The sequence below is a fragment of the Haliaeetus albicilla genome, chromosome 1 (genome assembly GCF_947461875.1).
Source record: "Haliaeetus albicilla chromosome 1, bHalAlb1.1, whole genome shotgun sequence".
Lineage (NCBI taxonomy): Eukaryota > Metazoa > Chordata > Aves > Accipitriformes > Accipitridae > Haliaeetus > Haliaeetus albicilla.
The window spans coordinates 7,878,507-7,895,330 of NC_091483.1; the positions used below are offsets into that span (position 1 = coordinate 7,878,507).

At 40.2% G+C, this 16,824-nt stretch overlaps 1 protein-coding gene across 2 annotated transcripts in view; it reads left to right on the forward strand.

Annotated features, from left to right (window-relative positions):
- Nucleotides 1-16,824, forward strand: part of MOB1B (MOB kinase activator 1B) — a 48,586-nt gene that overhangs the window by 23,135 nt on the left and 8,627 nt on the right. For both annotated transcript variants that reach the window (XM_069778122.1, XM_069778133.1), the window contains exons 2-4: nucleotides 4,220-4,386; nucleotides 9,076-9,169; nucleotides 15,908-16,041. In XM_069778122.1, coding sequence (XP_069634223.1) covers nucleotides 4,220-4,386; nucleotides 9,076-9,169; nucleotides 15,908-16,041 — 395 coding nt within the window. The remainder of the gene's footprint in view (nucleotides 1-4,219; nucleotides 4,387-9,075; nucleotides 9,170-15,907; nucleotides 16,042-16,824) is intronic.

The following is a 16,824-nucleotide window of genomic DNA, read 5'->3' on the forward strand; positions in this document are numbered from 1 at the left end:
ATTGTGTGTATTGTTGGCCACCAGACAGAACTCTCGAAGTTACTTTTTTCACCAAATGCTCAAGGAGTTAAGGAAATAGGCCTGGAACAAGAAGGCTTTCTAAATCTGTCACATGTAACAGATTGACATAATTGGAAAAAAAAAATCATTATTTATCTGTCTTGGTTTTTTAAGATGCCTTCAGCTCAGTGTTGGGAATCGTAATGCAGGGTAGCAGGAATAAGACGCTGCTGTGATCAGGGTTTAGGGAGGAAGTGGGATTACTTAGTAAGGTAACCATTTAAAGGGTTAGTTAACTGATGGTGCTAAGGCATAAGTAAATGAGCATGGGGTTTTTTGGTTAAGTAATAGGAGAGCTTCTGAACTAATAAGGTAGTTGAAATAATGTTTGCAGCAACATTTACAACTAGACTTCCCAAGAGCAAACATGTCCTATGAGGGTTTTGACTTAGAGAAGCCATACCAGATTGTTGAGTCCTTGAACTTTCATTTGTATCAAGGAGTGCATGCAGTTAACTGGCTTCACATACAGTGAACTGCATAAATGAATGGAATTCTGATAATCTATTGCCAAAATTGCAGATAGTTCCGTAGCACGCGACAACTAGCAGCCTGCATTTATCCGAATTACTTTTCCTTTTGGATGCCTGCCTGACTTTCGTGTGAGACCACTTCCTGCTGTCCTAGGATGGCTGTGCTGAATTTGAGAAGTAGTGATCAGAAAGGTAGTGGAGGCAAATATGGAATGGCGTATTTGGAACAGATGATAAGACCAAATCATTATGTATTCTGTTGTTAAAAGCTTTTGCCAGCTTACGGGAAGAACCCCCCTGTTTCTGGGAAGGGGGTAGCAGGGATTAAGTGATACCTAACAATTTTCCAGTATGTTGTGCGTTCTTTTGCTTCCTTGACCATGGAAGATGGGTGTTCAGCAGATCTGCAATGACTTGGTTTGCTATCAGGCAACAAGCTCAGGATCTGGGGTGGATACGGTGTGAATTCCTACCCAGAGTTTTCTCAAAATAAACTGTTTTATTTAGGGAGTTCTTTTACCACGCTTTCCTTGTGCCTTGTTCTTGAACTCTCATGCCTTCCGTTGGCTTACCCTTTTTGCTAAAATCCAAACAGTTTCTTGGTTTAGTTATTTCATAATCTTTTTCCAGTTACTGCTTCTTATACTTCTATACCATTTTCTTTTCCTGAACAAAGATTTTCTGGTGAAGTTGTAAGAGGGTGCTGCTCTTCATGATCTGAATCCTCCTGGTAAGTGCTTCCTCTGTCTGGATAGAGCTTTTGTCATCATGCTCAGGGAGCTCCACGCACCCAGTAGTAGTCTCTATAATGAGCTTGTAGATCTTGCCTTGGGCAACTGTGCCAGACCAGTTACAGCAGTTAAGTTTTTTCAGTCTTCATCATTGTATGAAAAATGACAGTATTACAAAAGAGAAGCTGGTGTACGTTAGGTTGTGAAACATGGTGAAAGGAGGACTTAAGTTTTAGGAATTGGGGATTTTGTGTAAGCAGTGGGGGCAGGGGGAGGAATCTCTTTACTTTCCTTTCTTACTTATGATAAATGAGTTACCTGAGCTTTGGAGTGGTGGTAAGTCTGTGGAAACCTTTGGTTTCCTTTTCATGGAAGTCTTAGGAGTTAGGATGGCTAGTTAGGATGGAGTGACAGCAAAATCTTGCGAGTGACTTAGGAAGTGCTGTGCTTGTGTTTTAGCATGTGCTGGTTTTCCTTTGCCTCCACTGACACACGTGGAAAGATAACAATACCAGTCTCTCTTGCTCTTCAGTTGTTGTGAATATTAACTTGCGTCAGCCCTGTCTGTATAGCCATACACCAAAGCAATTGCCAGATGTTTTAAGTTGTATTTTTACCCCTTATGTTGGCATAGTGGCTATAAAGTAGATAAGTTCCTGAAGAGAAAAACTTGGGTCTCTTAAGCAGTCAGTTAAAAGATTTGGGTTTTTGTTTGCTAGGATTTTTTCACTTGCTTTTTCTTCAGAGTTGGTTTGAACCTGCCCTGGCAACAAATGCAGGTGGCTGGAGGGGTGGGAGGCTCCCTGAGCCACAAAAGCTTCTCACTCCCACTGGGAGGCAATTATTTTATTTAAGATTTGAATCTGGTATCCTTGCTTAGGGTGAAATGCAAATGACTGGGTGCATGTTAGAAGCGTCCTGTAACAGAATAGATGGGAGCCATATGTTTCCTCTTCCTCCTGCTGGCTCTTAGTTGCATTTAGTAGCTGACTGCATCAGTATTGTTCTGGTGTCTGTGTGAATGTACGTGGCCTGTTCAACTGTATCATCCCACGATCTCTGGTAGCCCAGCCAAGTGCTTCTTTATGAGGGTTAGAAAACAGGATTACTCTGGAGGCCTACGGGAGGGGGAGGATGCTGCTGCCCCTTTGTAGCAAGGGAGAGTCAGAGTAGGACCGGGACTGTGTAAATCTCTAACCAGCTGGACTTGTGGGATCTGTTCAATACCCAAAGATGCACCTGCAAAGATGTTGCTACCTGCCTGAAAGAATTTGGTGAACTCATTATGTATGTCCAGTTTCAGTATGTTTTCTTCTTCGTTGCTCTTGTTCAGGTCTAAACTGAGACTTAATAAACTGTTAGGCAGTATTGTCACATGCTTGTCAAATGACACGTTCTCAATCACCTGTCGTTATGTGTTTTGGAAAGAACAATTTTTGTTGTGTTCTTTGGTGTGCATTGTGTCTCTGCTAGAGCTATTGGCATTCGGGATTGTAGAAACGAGTGATGTTTGTTAATCTTCTGTTGATGGTGTGGTGGGGAAAATGAGATGCAGAGTTAAGTTTTTTAGAGTGCTTCTGCGTGACGGTGTAGCTACACTACATTGCTTCAATGATAAGCTACAACACTTGCATATGCAGGTTACATATTTAGTGAGCTGGGGAGAACCCTTATGCCCCACTTATAAAAATTTCTGTTTGGTCCTGTAGAGAGATGGTGAATTATTGGCAAAGTCTTTTATATAAAGAAATGAGAACTGGATCATACGTGTAATGAAAATTCTGCTGTCTGGGTTTCACATCTTTCCACTTTCTTTCATTGGAATTCAGAGCTCAGTTTTCCTTTTCCAACTGAAATCTTTTCTCAGCTCATACGTTAAAACATTCACAAGTATTGGCTCATTTGACACTTTTCTGCAAATATTTAATTTTACACATCATGTTTCTGACATGTGAGGGGTTAATGTACCATCCAGGCTCACTGCCATCATTTAAAATTTAAATGTCTACACTTTTTTCTAAGTCAGTCCCTGGTTTTCAAACAAAATTGTAGGTAAGAAAATTATTTATATGAAAGTTGTAAAAGTTGCCGTCCTTATTTCTTGCCAGACTGGTGGACTGAAAGGTCTGTATGCTGTGAAACCAGGGGAAAATGACATAGAAAGTTTGTGGAAAATGTGGTATTGTATCAGTCTTGAGCTAAAGCGTTCGTGTATTTCTGAGCAACTGTATTTTAAAAACTAAGTTCCTAAACAATACCAGATACTGGAAAAGCTACTTTATATTGGTAGCTAAGGTAATATTCTGAATCGGCTAGGCCTGCAGAAAGTACGCTTTCCTAAATAACAGCAGCTTGGTTTTGAGGAATTAATAGTAACTACTTAACAGATCATACTTGATTGGGAAAGACAGGGGTCTGAACAGGCTATACCTACCTTTTTATTACACTTGTGCATGTGTGGTGACATTTCCTGTCTCATGAAGGTGGGTGTTAGAAAAAGAACATGGGTTTTTCTGTTAAATAAATAGTATCTTTAATTAACATGACAAGCATCAGGGCTGTTGAGAGTAAATAAGGCTTCTGTGTGGCTGGGCTGCTGTCCTCGATATGTAGCTGTCCAGATTCTGGGGAAGGAAATATTTTTAGTCTTGCCCGTGATCCAGTTTGCTGAGAGAGGAGAGCGAGTCTGAGGGTTCCCAGTTATCCAGCTGGCTTAACAGTAGGTTGAGCAGATGAGAAGGCAGGATAGTGGAGAATCATTTAATTGTTTAAACAACAAGTCAAAGCACCTGTTGCTTCTGCGTCCCAGTTATTGTTAAATACGCTTTTTCGACATGAAAATATGGGAGCGGGGAAAGTATTTGTTAATCCTGTGCTTATGCGTGACTTGTCTGCTCCTTTCTTTTTCCCATCGCTTTCCACAAGTTCTCTAAATATTTCCTCTCCCTTTCGCAGTGGTAGTCGCTCTTCCAAAACCTTCAAACCAAAGAAGAATATTCCGGAGGGGTCTCACCAGTATGAGCTGCTAAAACATGCCGAAGCCACGCTTGGAAGCGGTAATCTCCGGATGGCTGTTATGCTTCCAGAGGGTGAAGACTTAAATGAATGGGTTGCAGTTAACAGTAAGTTAGCTAACCTTTTTTTCATAAAGGGGGTGTTGAATGTGGGTTGACACTTGTGGGAGAAAAACTGTGTACTCCTTTCTAGTGGGGTAGGCTCTTCTTCCTGCCTGCACCGCTGCTGCGGTTGGGGAAGGTGAATGTTGTATCATTTAGAGCTGACAGATGCAGAGTGTCTCACCGAGACAAAAACTCCTTAATCTTGTGCCAAAAATATGTTCCTGTTAACAAAATAATTCTTATTCTTAGTGGTTAAAGTCTGAGCCCTTGATCACAAACGAGTGCTGAAGTAGAAATGTCACTGCTGTTTTTAGAAAGTAGCCTGTCAGTGCCATCTTAATATGTTTAATCTAGCGCTTTTTCAGCTAGGGTTGTTACCCAATGGTATAGTCAAGCCTCTACATACTAGGCATAAAACCTTAATTTAGCTAAGTGTGAGGGCTAAAGATGCTAAAGACTACAGTCACGTGTGTGGCCTGGCTTTCCTTTTGCCTTTAACAAACTCAGAGATCAATCTTTGCAATTTTGCTAAAGTTAGTTCCTCCCTTTTGTTTCAACCAAGTTGTGAGTCTTTGCTCTGGTAAGTCTCTGATGTCATTATTTTAACTTCCTCTAAAGCTGTTTGTCCTAACACTCTCCTTTCATGCTAGGTCAGGCTAAACAATGGTGCCCAAGTTAGTGTTTTCTGATTGCTTGACCATGTTTCCTCCTCCTTCCTCTCCCTGCTGTATGAATTTGCTGCCTGCCTTCTGCTTTTAAAGAATGGATTAACCCAAGTCTTACCATGCTCTGTAGCCCGTGCAGAGTTTCGGCTGCCACAAACTCTGTACCCTGTCTGGGTATTTTCTCATCTTTTGTGTCTTTGGCTTGGCATGCTTCTGTGATTGTATGGTATTGATTGTGCATTGTAGTATAAATTATACTCAAGATAAATGTCTTCTAATTGTTCATGTGGTTCTGTCTATTTCTTCTTGCTCTTTGACTTGTTTGGGAAGTGAAACTGTCATATTGGCTTCAACCTTCCGGTTCTTAATTAGCCACACAGCGCTCTGGTATATGACTTGCCACTGCTCCCAGGGAATGTTGAAATTGCTGACACCATTCTTTATAATAGTTTATTCACACTGTATTGCAAAGCTGTCTAGAAAAAAAGCCCACCCATTTTTATGAGTAAGCATTACTAAAGATGCTTCAGATACTGTTGGCATCCTTCCCTTTTGGTGGTTCCTGCACTCCATGTTTCTCCTTTCCTGTGTGGCAGCAGTGTTTTTCCCTTCCCAAATGATTTAACTGCTAAATTAGCTGGGTGGCAAAAGGCAGTGAAGCACTGGACAAAAAAATGGGAGCTGCCTTTTGGTAACAGCTGCATTCTGTAATGAAATGGTCCTCTTTCATGCCTCCTGCAGCATAGTGGGTTTTAAATGTTTAATTTTTTGTCTAGAAGTGATTAACTGATTACATGGTCCTTTCATTTACAGCATCCCTCTACCACACCTAGTACCAGTTAATGGTAGCTGGGAGCGCCTTCTGTTGATTGAGAGATCTAACAAGGAAATAAAATGTGTGACAATGTCATTGGCTTTGCCCTTCACCATAGTGAGAGTGCAGGAACAAATGTGCTCTGCTCTTCTACTTCTTGCTCAACTCTTAGCCTTACTGATGTCTTATGTTAATGAGTTGATATACATGTAGATTTTTCAAATATGTTTTAAAAATAAAAAAAGATGAGAAGTGTGTAATCAGTTTTTGTTTCATTTGAAATCTCCTCGGTTTGAAAATACTAAAAAATAATTTCAGAAGTACATCTTGCCCATATCTTTGTAGTAGAACACCAGACAGTGTACACTTCTTCGAGTAGAAAAGCTCTCGGGAAAAATAATCTAAGCCCTTGAAACTTAAGAACAATGAGTAAAAAGAGGAAATGAAAATATGCAGAGACGCTGTACAGCTTTACGCATGTTGGAAAGGAAGTTCTTGGATTTTTCTTGTTTGTCACACGCTGCTGGCTTTGGTGGATGGGTGGTGTGTCTCATGGCCTTTTGAGACTTGCAAGTGTGGAATTCACAATAATCAGTCATCTTGTCAAAGTCTGTGTGGGTTTTTTGAACATGCTTGCCTTGAAACAAACATTGGGCTGTGGTTTCTACTGGGAGCAAGGAATGGAAACTTAATAAACAGTTTTTGTGTACACTTAAGAAACAAGGGCTGTGTATAACAACTTCTTGCTGCCTTTGGTGAGAACTGCCCTCTCCCCCCACCCAAACAAGCTTTAGGAGTCCTCCTGGTCCTCTATAACTTTTTTATCAACCTTTCCCAATGTTGTTTTGTTGTTTTCTGCTTTTGCTGTGCAGGGGGGAAAAAAACATGATCTTGTTGCTGGAGATGAGCTGTGCTAGGTGCATGCCATACCAGTTTCTATTAGCTTCCCTTTTTTGATACCTGGGAAGTTGTGTGATGCAGTTGTAGCTCGTATCCTGCATCTGCTGAACAGTAGCTGTACCTTGCTGCCATGATGTTCATGTAATCTTTGATGTTTATTCTCTGGAAAAATCAGTGAGGGGAGCTGCAGTACTTAACCCTCCCTTTCCTCAGCCATCAGTTACTTTCACAGTACGTTGTATCTGCTACTGCTTACATTTAGGATGTCAATCTCAGTTTCATTACAGCAGAACTGTATATCTCTGTAATAGAGTTAAGCAAGGAACACAAATTTGGATAGGCTACCAAGTAATATGCCTGCTTCTCTTTGGCATGGCACTGGATTGAGAGGAGTGCATTGTTAGTGTTAATTCCACAGTGTCCTGCAGATTGGTTGTATGAGACTATTCAGTGTTGCAAGTGTTAACTCTCTTTTAAACTCATTTCTTTAAACTCATTTTTAAAGTTAAGACAAATGTGTCTGACTGCTGCAGAGACAGGTCACAGGAAAACCTTTCCCTCTTGGTTCAGAGTGAAGAGCTTTGTTTGTCACCTGAACACTAAATTGAATGACACATGGCTGTTTGGTGACATTAGACTGTCAGTGCTGCTGATAAGGGGTTTCATTTGAGTATTCTGGAAATCTGTCTCAATAAAGAAACAGTTTGTCACTGGCACATTTAATTGCAGGCATAACACAGATAGCACTGAAGTAAAGTAAGTTTTAAGTGATGCTGAGCCCAAACAGACTGCACTCTGGTTTCTCATCCTGAGGACTAGCTCTGCAGACATGATTCATAAATGAAGTTTCTAGCTGTAAAGGCTCCTCTTGTCAGAGGTGGCAGGCCCAGTGCTCTTAGCAGTAGAAGCAATGTAGCCTGGACTGAGCACTGGGGCATTAAATCTATTTGTATGTTATATATGGTTCCTTTAAGGGTAAGGGTGTGTCAGTGAAATAGTTAAATTTGCAAAGCACTGTGGTTAAATAGAAGGAGTCGAATTCCACCACACTTGTAAGAATTTAACCCACCCTACTTAAACTTTTATTTCCTAGTGCTTAATATTGGTTACCTTTCAATTTTTACTCATGACATCCATTGTCTGAAAGACATATTGAAAAGATAAACTTGTATATTGATACCTTGGTAATGTGCTGTACTCCCCAACAGATGCAAGGGGGGCCATTCATTGAGGAGAGATAAAGTGGATTTTATAAACTGATTACAGTGACCACAGTTCCTAAGAACAGAACCTGCTGTTATGTTATTGAAAAAGAGCCTTGCTTCCAAAGAGTTCTAAGTAATCAAGCATCTATTTAAAGTAGTAAGAACTATGGGAGTATTTAGATACGCTAACTTCTGGCCTTTTATTTCAGTAATTCAACTGTAGACCATTAAAAAAGTTCTGGCTTTCTCAAAGATGTAACAAAACTTAAGCAGTAACTCCCCCGAACAAAACCCTAAGGATAGTTTATAATGAGGAAACTTTGTGGGCTAAATACTGATTTGTGGTAGTTAATTGATAATCTGAGGAACAGAAGTTGCTTGGCACTGTAACTATTCCCGTGTCATGACTTCTGTACCCACATCCCATACAGGTAGTGTTTGATGATAACATTACTAGAAGAGGATAGATTTAGATTGGATTTAAGGAAGAAATTCTTCACTGCAAGGGTGGTGAGACACTGGAACAGGTTGCCTAGAGAAGTTGTGGATGCCCCATCCCTGGCAGTGTTCAAGGCCAGGTTGGATGGGGCTTTGAGCAACCTGGTCTAGTGGAAGGTGTCCCTACCTGTGGCAGGGGGGTTATCTTTAAGGTCCTTTCCAATGCAAACTGTTCTATGATTCTATGAAATGTTCTTTGAAAAGATAATCTTGTGGAATACAAAGCCTGAGGGAAGTCAGTGTGACCTAATGAGTAACAGCTCTCTGTAGTTGTTTCATTCCAGACTTGCCAGTAGAATTTGGAATTCTAATAAAACGCACCAAACTTTCAGAAAAAGAAATAACTCAGCTTTCCCTTTCCCTTTTCTTCTTCCAAATGAAGATTTTGCTGCAGTGAGCAATTAAGTAGTTATTGCCAGAGGCTGTTCCAGAAAGGTGGTGGTTGTATTCTGCATCTCCTTTATAATACATTTTAAAAAGCAATAACAACAAATCAGAAAATATATTCCAGGACCCTCTTCAGCAGTGTGCGCTTTACAGTTAAGGCTATAGGAAGCTTGTGTTGCTGTTACACTGTGGAGTGTTAATTGATGGTTTAAATGCTTTACAGCTGTCGACTTCTTCAACCAGATTAATATGCTTTACGGAACCATTACGGACTTCTGCACAGAGGAGAGCTGCCCTGTGATGTCTGCTGGCCCAAAGTAAGATTATTTTTTACACATTGTTAAGTGTGCAATTTTTTGAGATGATGTTGCATTTGAAAACTTGAGACTAGCTCAGTTGAGTGCCAAAGATAAGGTAATCTCTGTGGGCGGAAAGGATATCTTCTCTTGTTAGCTGTGGAGGGAAAAAAAAAAAAAATTGAACCTTTGTTAAGGGAGTGGGGAACGGAAGGGTGTTTTGGGGGGATTTTTTTTTTGTTGGGTTGGTTGTGGGTTTTTGTTTGTTTGTTTGTTTTTCTTTTCTTTAGCCTGGGAAGTAAACTGATTATCAAAACTATTTTTCCTTTTTTTCTGAAATGTTAATGAGGACTTCTTAAATTAAGATTTGAAGTTTCTATATGGAAGCGTTCAATTAGGGCTTACCAAAATATTTTTTTTAGGAGTTTGAGTAGATATTGCAGAAATAAACTTGTCTACAGTTTTTAGTAGTCTGGATAAGAATCCTCTACCCTGTCCCTCAGTTAAGTTTCACTTCTTTGATTCTTGCTTCTGCTTTTGTACAGACATCCAACGTTTGTGTTTTTTCTTGCTCTCCAGCTGCTTAGTGTCATCCAAAGAGGAAAATACCTGTATTTCTAAGCGAGTGGCAAGAGAGGGCACTGCTTCCTTCTAAATTACTGTATGATCTTAAATAAGCAATAAAGAAAAGCAATCCTCTCCTCCACTTCCTCCTCTTTTATAATGACATTTGTTGTTACTGTCTGAAGCCAGTGATCGCCAGCCATTGTGGTGGAGACCTGAGGACATGCAAAAGGGTGCTGCTGGGAGGGCAAGATGGAGGGGGCAGGAGCTCTGCAAGGCGAAAGCAGCCAGATGGACCAAGAAAAGCTTTGGTGCTACGTTCTTAAACTAAACATGGACGCTGCTGAATGCCAAAGCCAGTGTGGGCAGGCAGACCTGCTGCTGCAAACCAGGGAGGGGTGAAAATACAAAAGGAGTAGTTCACCATTATGCAAAAGAACTTTGGGATAGGCTTATGCAATAACATACCCCATTGTCTGCTTTGTGCTTTGGCATGCAGAACAGACTCTTATTTATTAAATAAGAACATGAAAATATTTCTTTGCTTTATTGTTTGTCTGCTGACAAGCAGTTATTTGGGGGTGGAGGTTAATTATTAAAGGCTTAGCTGTATGCTTGCCACACTAAACAATTTATTTCTCTCTGAAGAGACTGATAACCGTTGACAGAAATATATGTCGTACTCAAATAGTTATGAAGCAGGGTAGAAAAGAGATGTTAGAGGCTGGAAGATGTGTTCTGCCAAAGTTTAAATTAGGTGATCTTGTCTCTAGGATTTGTAGAGCATTTCCCAAACTCTGCAGCCCTCGCCAGTGCTCAGGGATGGGTCTTGTGAAAGGATCAGAAACCTATGTGCACGTGAGGGGCCGAGGCCAGGCAGGCACAGGAATGGGTCATTTGTGAGGCTGGTGCTGACCGGCAGTGGAGCATCTACAGTGTTTTTTTTAGTGTGAGTGAGTGTGGCTTTCTTTCACTTAAAAGGTGGCTGGCAAAATTTTTTCCAGGGAAGTACTGCTGGAAAACCTGTCAGCATGAAAACACGGATATTTACAGATTTTTCTTTTTTTTTTCTTCTCTCTCTTTCTTATTCTCTTCTGGCTCAAGCTATATTAGTTGAAGAGGCATTGAGTCTTAGGTGCTCATTAGTGCTTTTAGGCTGAAGGTTGCTGTCTGCTCACATCCATGGCTGAGCTACCACCAGTATTGCATCCTCATCTATTTCAGACGAAAGAGTATGAGTTAGACTCTGCAACAACTTGCATAGGGTCATTTGAAACAGGTTAGACAGCCGTAGCATGAGTAGCTGGAGAGAACCAAAAGCAGCAAGCACTTGACGGCTCTGAAGTCTGGTTGTTGCATTCCCACTGGAAAAGTGTTTATGGTTGATGTATTAAAAAAGGATTGTAAGGTGCTGGTGCATACACAGGTAGCTGTTGAGAACTAGTCATGGCTCAGTTAAAATTTTTATAGCACAACTGACAAGCTTGTAGCAGTCTATGGAAAAATTAAACCAAATGTCTTAGGTGAGAGGGCAACCAGAGCAGAAGTGTGATATTTCCTGTATCCACTGCCTGGTACTAGTGTTTTGCCTTTAAAACCCCTTTAAGAGAAGAAAAGAAAAAAAAAAAAAAGACCCTTGGCAACAGACAGGTCACCTAGGTTCATGTCTGGTTTTCTGCTTTATTTTTGATACAGGGAGGGTTATCTTCTCTAAAGGGCTACCTTTAAGCAAACGCTTGTGGCTGTATGGCTAGTTCTGTGACCAGCTGGTTCTTTTTGGTAGCAGTCTTAACAGAAGGAATTAGCTGAGGCAGGTAAATCTTTGTGTGCTGTGGGATCACTTTCATTTCTTCTGAACTTGTCTTTATTGGAAGGATTGCTGACTTAGCTTTTATCAGGGCGTTAGTACCCTGAGTTAGTTAAGGATTAACATAAAGGTCAATAACAGATCTGCTTCTCCTGTTGTGCAGCTCGTTGTCTAACAATTTGAAAAAAGTACTAGTTTATTCCAAAACATATGATTACTCATGGTAATGTTCCATTCTTTTCACTTCAGCAAAGACCAACCATTTCTTACCAAACACCCTGGTTGGTTATCACTTCTTGCTATTCTTTTATCAGTTGCAGTATCGCCATGAGTGCAACAGGCATGATAGTAAGTTAAGAACCTGCATAGGAGTAATACGTTTATTAACCAGCACTGGGTGAGAGGAATTTTCTTCATTTTCCTCCCTGGTTCTAAGTCCTCAATAAGAGCACAAAGGAGGGTTCATGGCTGCTGCATTTTTCAAAGCTGGATGTGTGAACTGGTGCTCTAAAATCCATATTTAGGCATTTGTGCGAGTGCACTAAGCTCACTCTTAATTCTCAACATCCTTCTGATTTTCCTGAGGTTTCTTGGTCCACAGTGCTTCTGTCTTCGTTTGTTCAAATCAGAATAGCTGGGCACTCTGCAGTGGACAGCTCCTATAAATCCTACAGGGGTGTAACATGGTGTAATTGCATGTTTGCATGCTGCCTTCTGCCCAGTGTGTCTGCAGCAAAAAACCCAAATAAATAATATAATCAGGCCTTTGAAATAGCCTGTGTTTCTTAGTAATATCAATCCTTTTGCCTTTTTGTGATACTCCACTCGGTGCCTGTGTCACTTGATGAGTGAGGGACAAAACAGAGTAAATATTTTTCAGCTCTCTGATGTAATACAGTTTTGCTGAGATTTAGAGTTGGTAGGTCCAAATAAATGTCTGAGAATCTTTTAAAAGGCATTGCTGAGCCACTGCATTTTATTGCTGTTGGACAAGGTAACAGCTTTAAGTTTAGTCAAGCTGTTTTTTGTTTTCTTGGGGGGGGGGTGGGGTTGGCCACGTATATGTAATTGTGAGGTAGAGAATCTGGTCCTATGATTGTTTATAATTAGGGGTATTTTCTAGCATGAGAAGCATAGTTGGGTTTTCTGTTTATAGATGGCAAATAACTTGTGTTTATTAGTATGAGGGAATTGTACCAGACGTTTTAGGGTTTCTTAGCTTTTTCCCCTGCACTTGCTGAATTGAACTGTGTATTTCTTGCTCTATCCTGTTTTGCTCTTAAAAACCTCCACTAAACTGTAGAGGTTTCTAAAAAATGTATTTTCTGTAGAGGAACTGCCTACCACGATAAGGTGAATTTGTTTCTATCACCAGAGCTGTAGGTGTTGTGCTCATGCCCTGGTTTAAGCCCAGCCTGGAACAAACTCAATACAGCTCACAAGCTTGAGCTAGAAATGTGATTTTACCCTTCGTTTCCTGTAGCAGTTCTAATGACTAATATGTGGGAGTTTTTGTGTGTGTTCAGTTATCTTTTTTTGTGTAAGAAGTTGGGCTAGGATTCTTGATTTGTTTTTGGTGATGTACCTAATCTTGTAGGAAGAGTTTGTTTTCCTCTCCCTGGTGAACACCAAGTCTTTTGACATCCTAGGAACAACCGTGAACATTATGCCCACTGCATGGAGCATGGGGTGGTTGCTGGAATACTTTCAGATACTCTGTATGACTTAATTTTTGTTGGGATAGATCTGCTTTTTCTTAAGAGCTGTGTTACTTAAGGAGATGTTCTATGACATTGGTTCCTCTAAAAAATACAGAATTAACCCGTAGTATTGGGGGGGTGGGGAAAGAGGGAGGCTTCTTATGTTTATATGTTATTTGGGTAAGATTTTTAGCATGTAATTTAGTTTGTTGTCTCACTCGGTGTCTCCAGACTGAACCTGGCACTTCAGCTAAGTGTTGACATTTGTCCTATGTTAATACCTCTTAAATTGAGGAATACTGATTTTTTCAGAAATCCAGACACTTGTGGTCCATTCAGCAAGTATGGAATTTTTGCATGTGTTTTGAGATGCAATTTTAAAATGCTTTCAGACCCTCTGATTTGTTGCCATTATAAAAATGGGGTCTTTTTATACCATTGTGAGCAGCACGCTCATAATTACTCCTAAAATTTGTTTATTGTGAAAATGTTCTCCCAGTTACTGTTCTGACAAAACTGAATTTGCTAAACAAAATTAGAAGGCAGATTTATTAGATACAGTTAAGCTTTTCAAAAAATGATGTGTGTGATCTTTAAAATAGATGATCTTCTCCAGTGTCTGCACAGTCCTAATTGGAGATAGCAAGGGAAAGTTTAAACTGTGATGGTTGCAGCCCAAAAGGTGTGGTAAGCTACTATTGTACTAAGAAATAACAACCAAATTGAGCATAGTATCCTCCATGAAAAGAAGAAATATTAACCATTGATAACGTCTCTTCTAATTCTTTTAAAAAAAGAACTGAGAGAAAACTTTGTAGATGAAGTGGCTATGTTTCCTGTAAAAGCATGACTGAGCTGACATCACTTTCCTTGTATATTTTGTTTTGGTTGTTCATTAATTTTTAAAAATTTTATATTTTTAAAAGAGGAGTGTTGCAGCTAGTCTGAATCATTGTTCATTTGTTTCTCTGGGATGATTTCAGAGGTGCAGAGCTCAGCAGTCCTTTTTGATTCTGGCTTGGCAGCAGGCTCGCCCCACAGATAGCCATTCTGCAGCGGTGCTGGTTGGCTGAGAAAGGCTGGCTGATTTAAAACCAACATAGGAGATTATGCTGTGTTCAGATCTGAAAGAGAGGGCTATGCACAGCTCTGTGCTGATGAGAAGAAACTGCTCAGATGTTACAGATTGGCAAGGAATACTAAGATACATGCATTTGTACTCGGCAAGACAAAGAAATGCTGTGGTTCACTTGAAGGCTTGTGTCCTCAGACTCCCAATGTTAAACATGTTTGGTTTTTTTAAGCTGTATGTTTGAAAGATTAGCCATCTTCTCCTGTGTCTGGACTTGTGTCAGTTGCATTCCCCAAGCCAGTCAAAATATCTAATTTTCCATTCTAATTTAATGAGGACTTGTTTCTGTCTGGTTGTGCCTGTAAATGGATGCTGGTTAATAAACTTTTCCATGGCTTTTTCAATTCCTGAAGTTAAAATGGTAACCGTAAAATGAATGTTGCTGGAATCTGCTCATTAAATGTGCTACGTAAAAGATGTCAACATTACTAGCTCTGTGATTGGAAAAGGATAAAAAGAGCACACGTTTTACTGTTCTGTAGTCATGTCAGTGGTTTGTAAAGGTGTGATTACCTTACCTACAGATGGAAAAATTAAGCTAAAAGACAGTTACAGGCTTGCAACTATCAAGTGGGTCAGTGGTATAACTGGTAACAGAGATTTTTCTGAATCTTGGTGCGCTGCATGGTAGCGCTAGACCTTCAGATACGAACCTTTTCTAAGGAGGACTATTAAGTGTAGAAGTTTTCTTCTGACTCTTAGCTGAAAGGCACTTCATAGCAGCTTCCAGTTTTGTAATAGTATTCCTTGGCTTTAACCCATCTCTGAATCTCTTCCGTGTCTCTAATACAATCATAGTTTGGGATCTCTGGCAAGAGCTAATGTAGTTTGGTCTTCAGTTACGCAAAATCTATAAAGAATATGTTTAAATGTAAAGAAATTCCATAAATTTTAGTGGTCTAATGTGTCTGGCTGGCAGCTGCTGCAGATGTTGAGCATTGCCACTCGCTGTGCAGTTGTTCTCTGCCAGTGGAGGTGAAGGGAAGCCCATTGCTAGGGCTCATTGGGTGAAATTTCACATTAGAGGTCAGTCAGGTGCCTTCACTGATGTGAGCCCTGGAGCTTAGTTTTTATTTGTGTGAGAATCTCGTGTAACTTTTTGATGTTTCACTTCAACAGGTGGTAATGTTTTTCTTTTGGAGGGGGAGAAAGGTTTAAAAAAGAATAAGTAGCTGTTGGCCTTTCAGGGTGTGCAAACGTACTCATACAGCACCTTTTGATGTACAGGGATTATTTAGGTTTGACTGCAGGCTGCCACGTGCATTTAGGCAGGAGCGTTGCAACTGAGGATGAATTGAGTTGTGCTATAAAGGATGAAGTTTTTGAAGGCTTTCACAGACTTCAGAAGAGAGTCCAGCTAAAGCAGGATTGTAGTGGGGAGGTGGGGTACAGGGCAGCTGCAGATGAGTCGGGAACGTTTGGACCTTGGTTTCAAGGAAGGGCTGAGGGAGGGTGTGGGAGTACGGGGAGTGGAGCAGGAAGAGCAACCTTCCAGGCCTTGATATGAATGATTCACTTGTGTTAAGAAATGTCTTGTTGTTGTCGTCCCAACCCAGATATGAGTACCACTGGGCAGATGGGACAAACATAAAGAAACCAATTAAGTGCTCTGCACCAAAGTACATTGATTACCTGATGACTTGGGTCCAGGATCAGCTGGATGATGAAACGCTATTTCCTTCTAAAATAGGTAAAGTAAATAAGTAAAATTGAACAATGTATTTGGGTTACAGTTGTACAGGAATATTCAAATCTCGTACCATTAAAGGGTCTCCTAAGTGACTGACGAGTAGGGCAACTTTAAAAGGTTACATTATACATATAAAGGCACTTTTAAGATAAAATTTGTGGTAGCACATGAACTCTAATCCATGTGTTAATTCTCCTAATAAACATCTATCACAATTCTGAATGCAGGAAGTACTGTTTCTATTTAATAACTGACTGTGTTGATCAAATCTGATGTTTTTTCATTTTGAACAGTGGGTTGTTTCCTTAGAAATAAGGCAGAGGGTCTCTTACACTTACAGCCAGTAATTGGTACAAACTGGCAGCTTTTTGATGCAGGAAAGATGTTTGGTCCTCACAAGGAACTTACCTCCAAAGAAGCTGAATTGCATCTTTGATCTTAAGTTAATGATTTTTTTTCTTTTCAAGTGAAGATGAAAGATGTATGTTTTGAAGAGGTTTCTTTCAGAAAAGTGAGAGGAAAATAATGAACAACCACCAGTTCGGAAATGATAACGAGAAGAAAACCCCGCTTCTAGAGGCACGAAGGACTATTTGTTCTAAAGCTAATTGGCAGTTTTCCAGTACACCACTACTCATAGGCTTATGATCCGTTGTGGAAAAAGGGAGATCTCTTAATTGCTTTTATTTTGTGAATAGTTTCTGAAGCATTTGACACACTTTCAATAAGCCTCTTAGTGGCATTTGTTTTTACTTAGAGTTAAGCAGATATGCAGAGAATGTT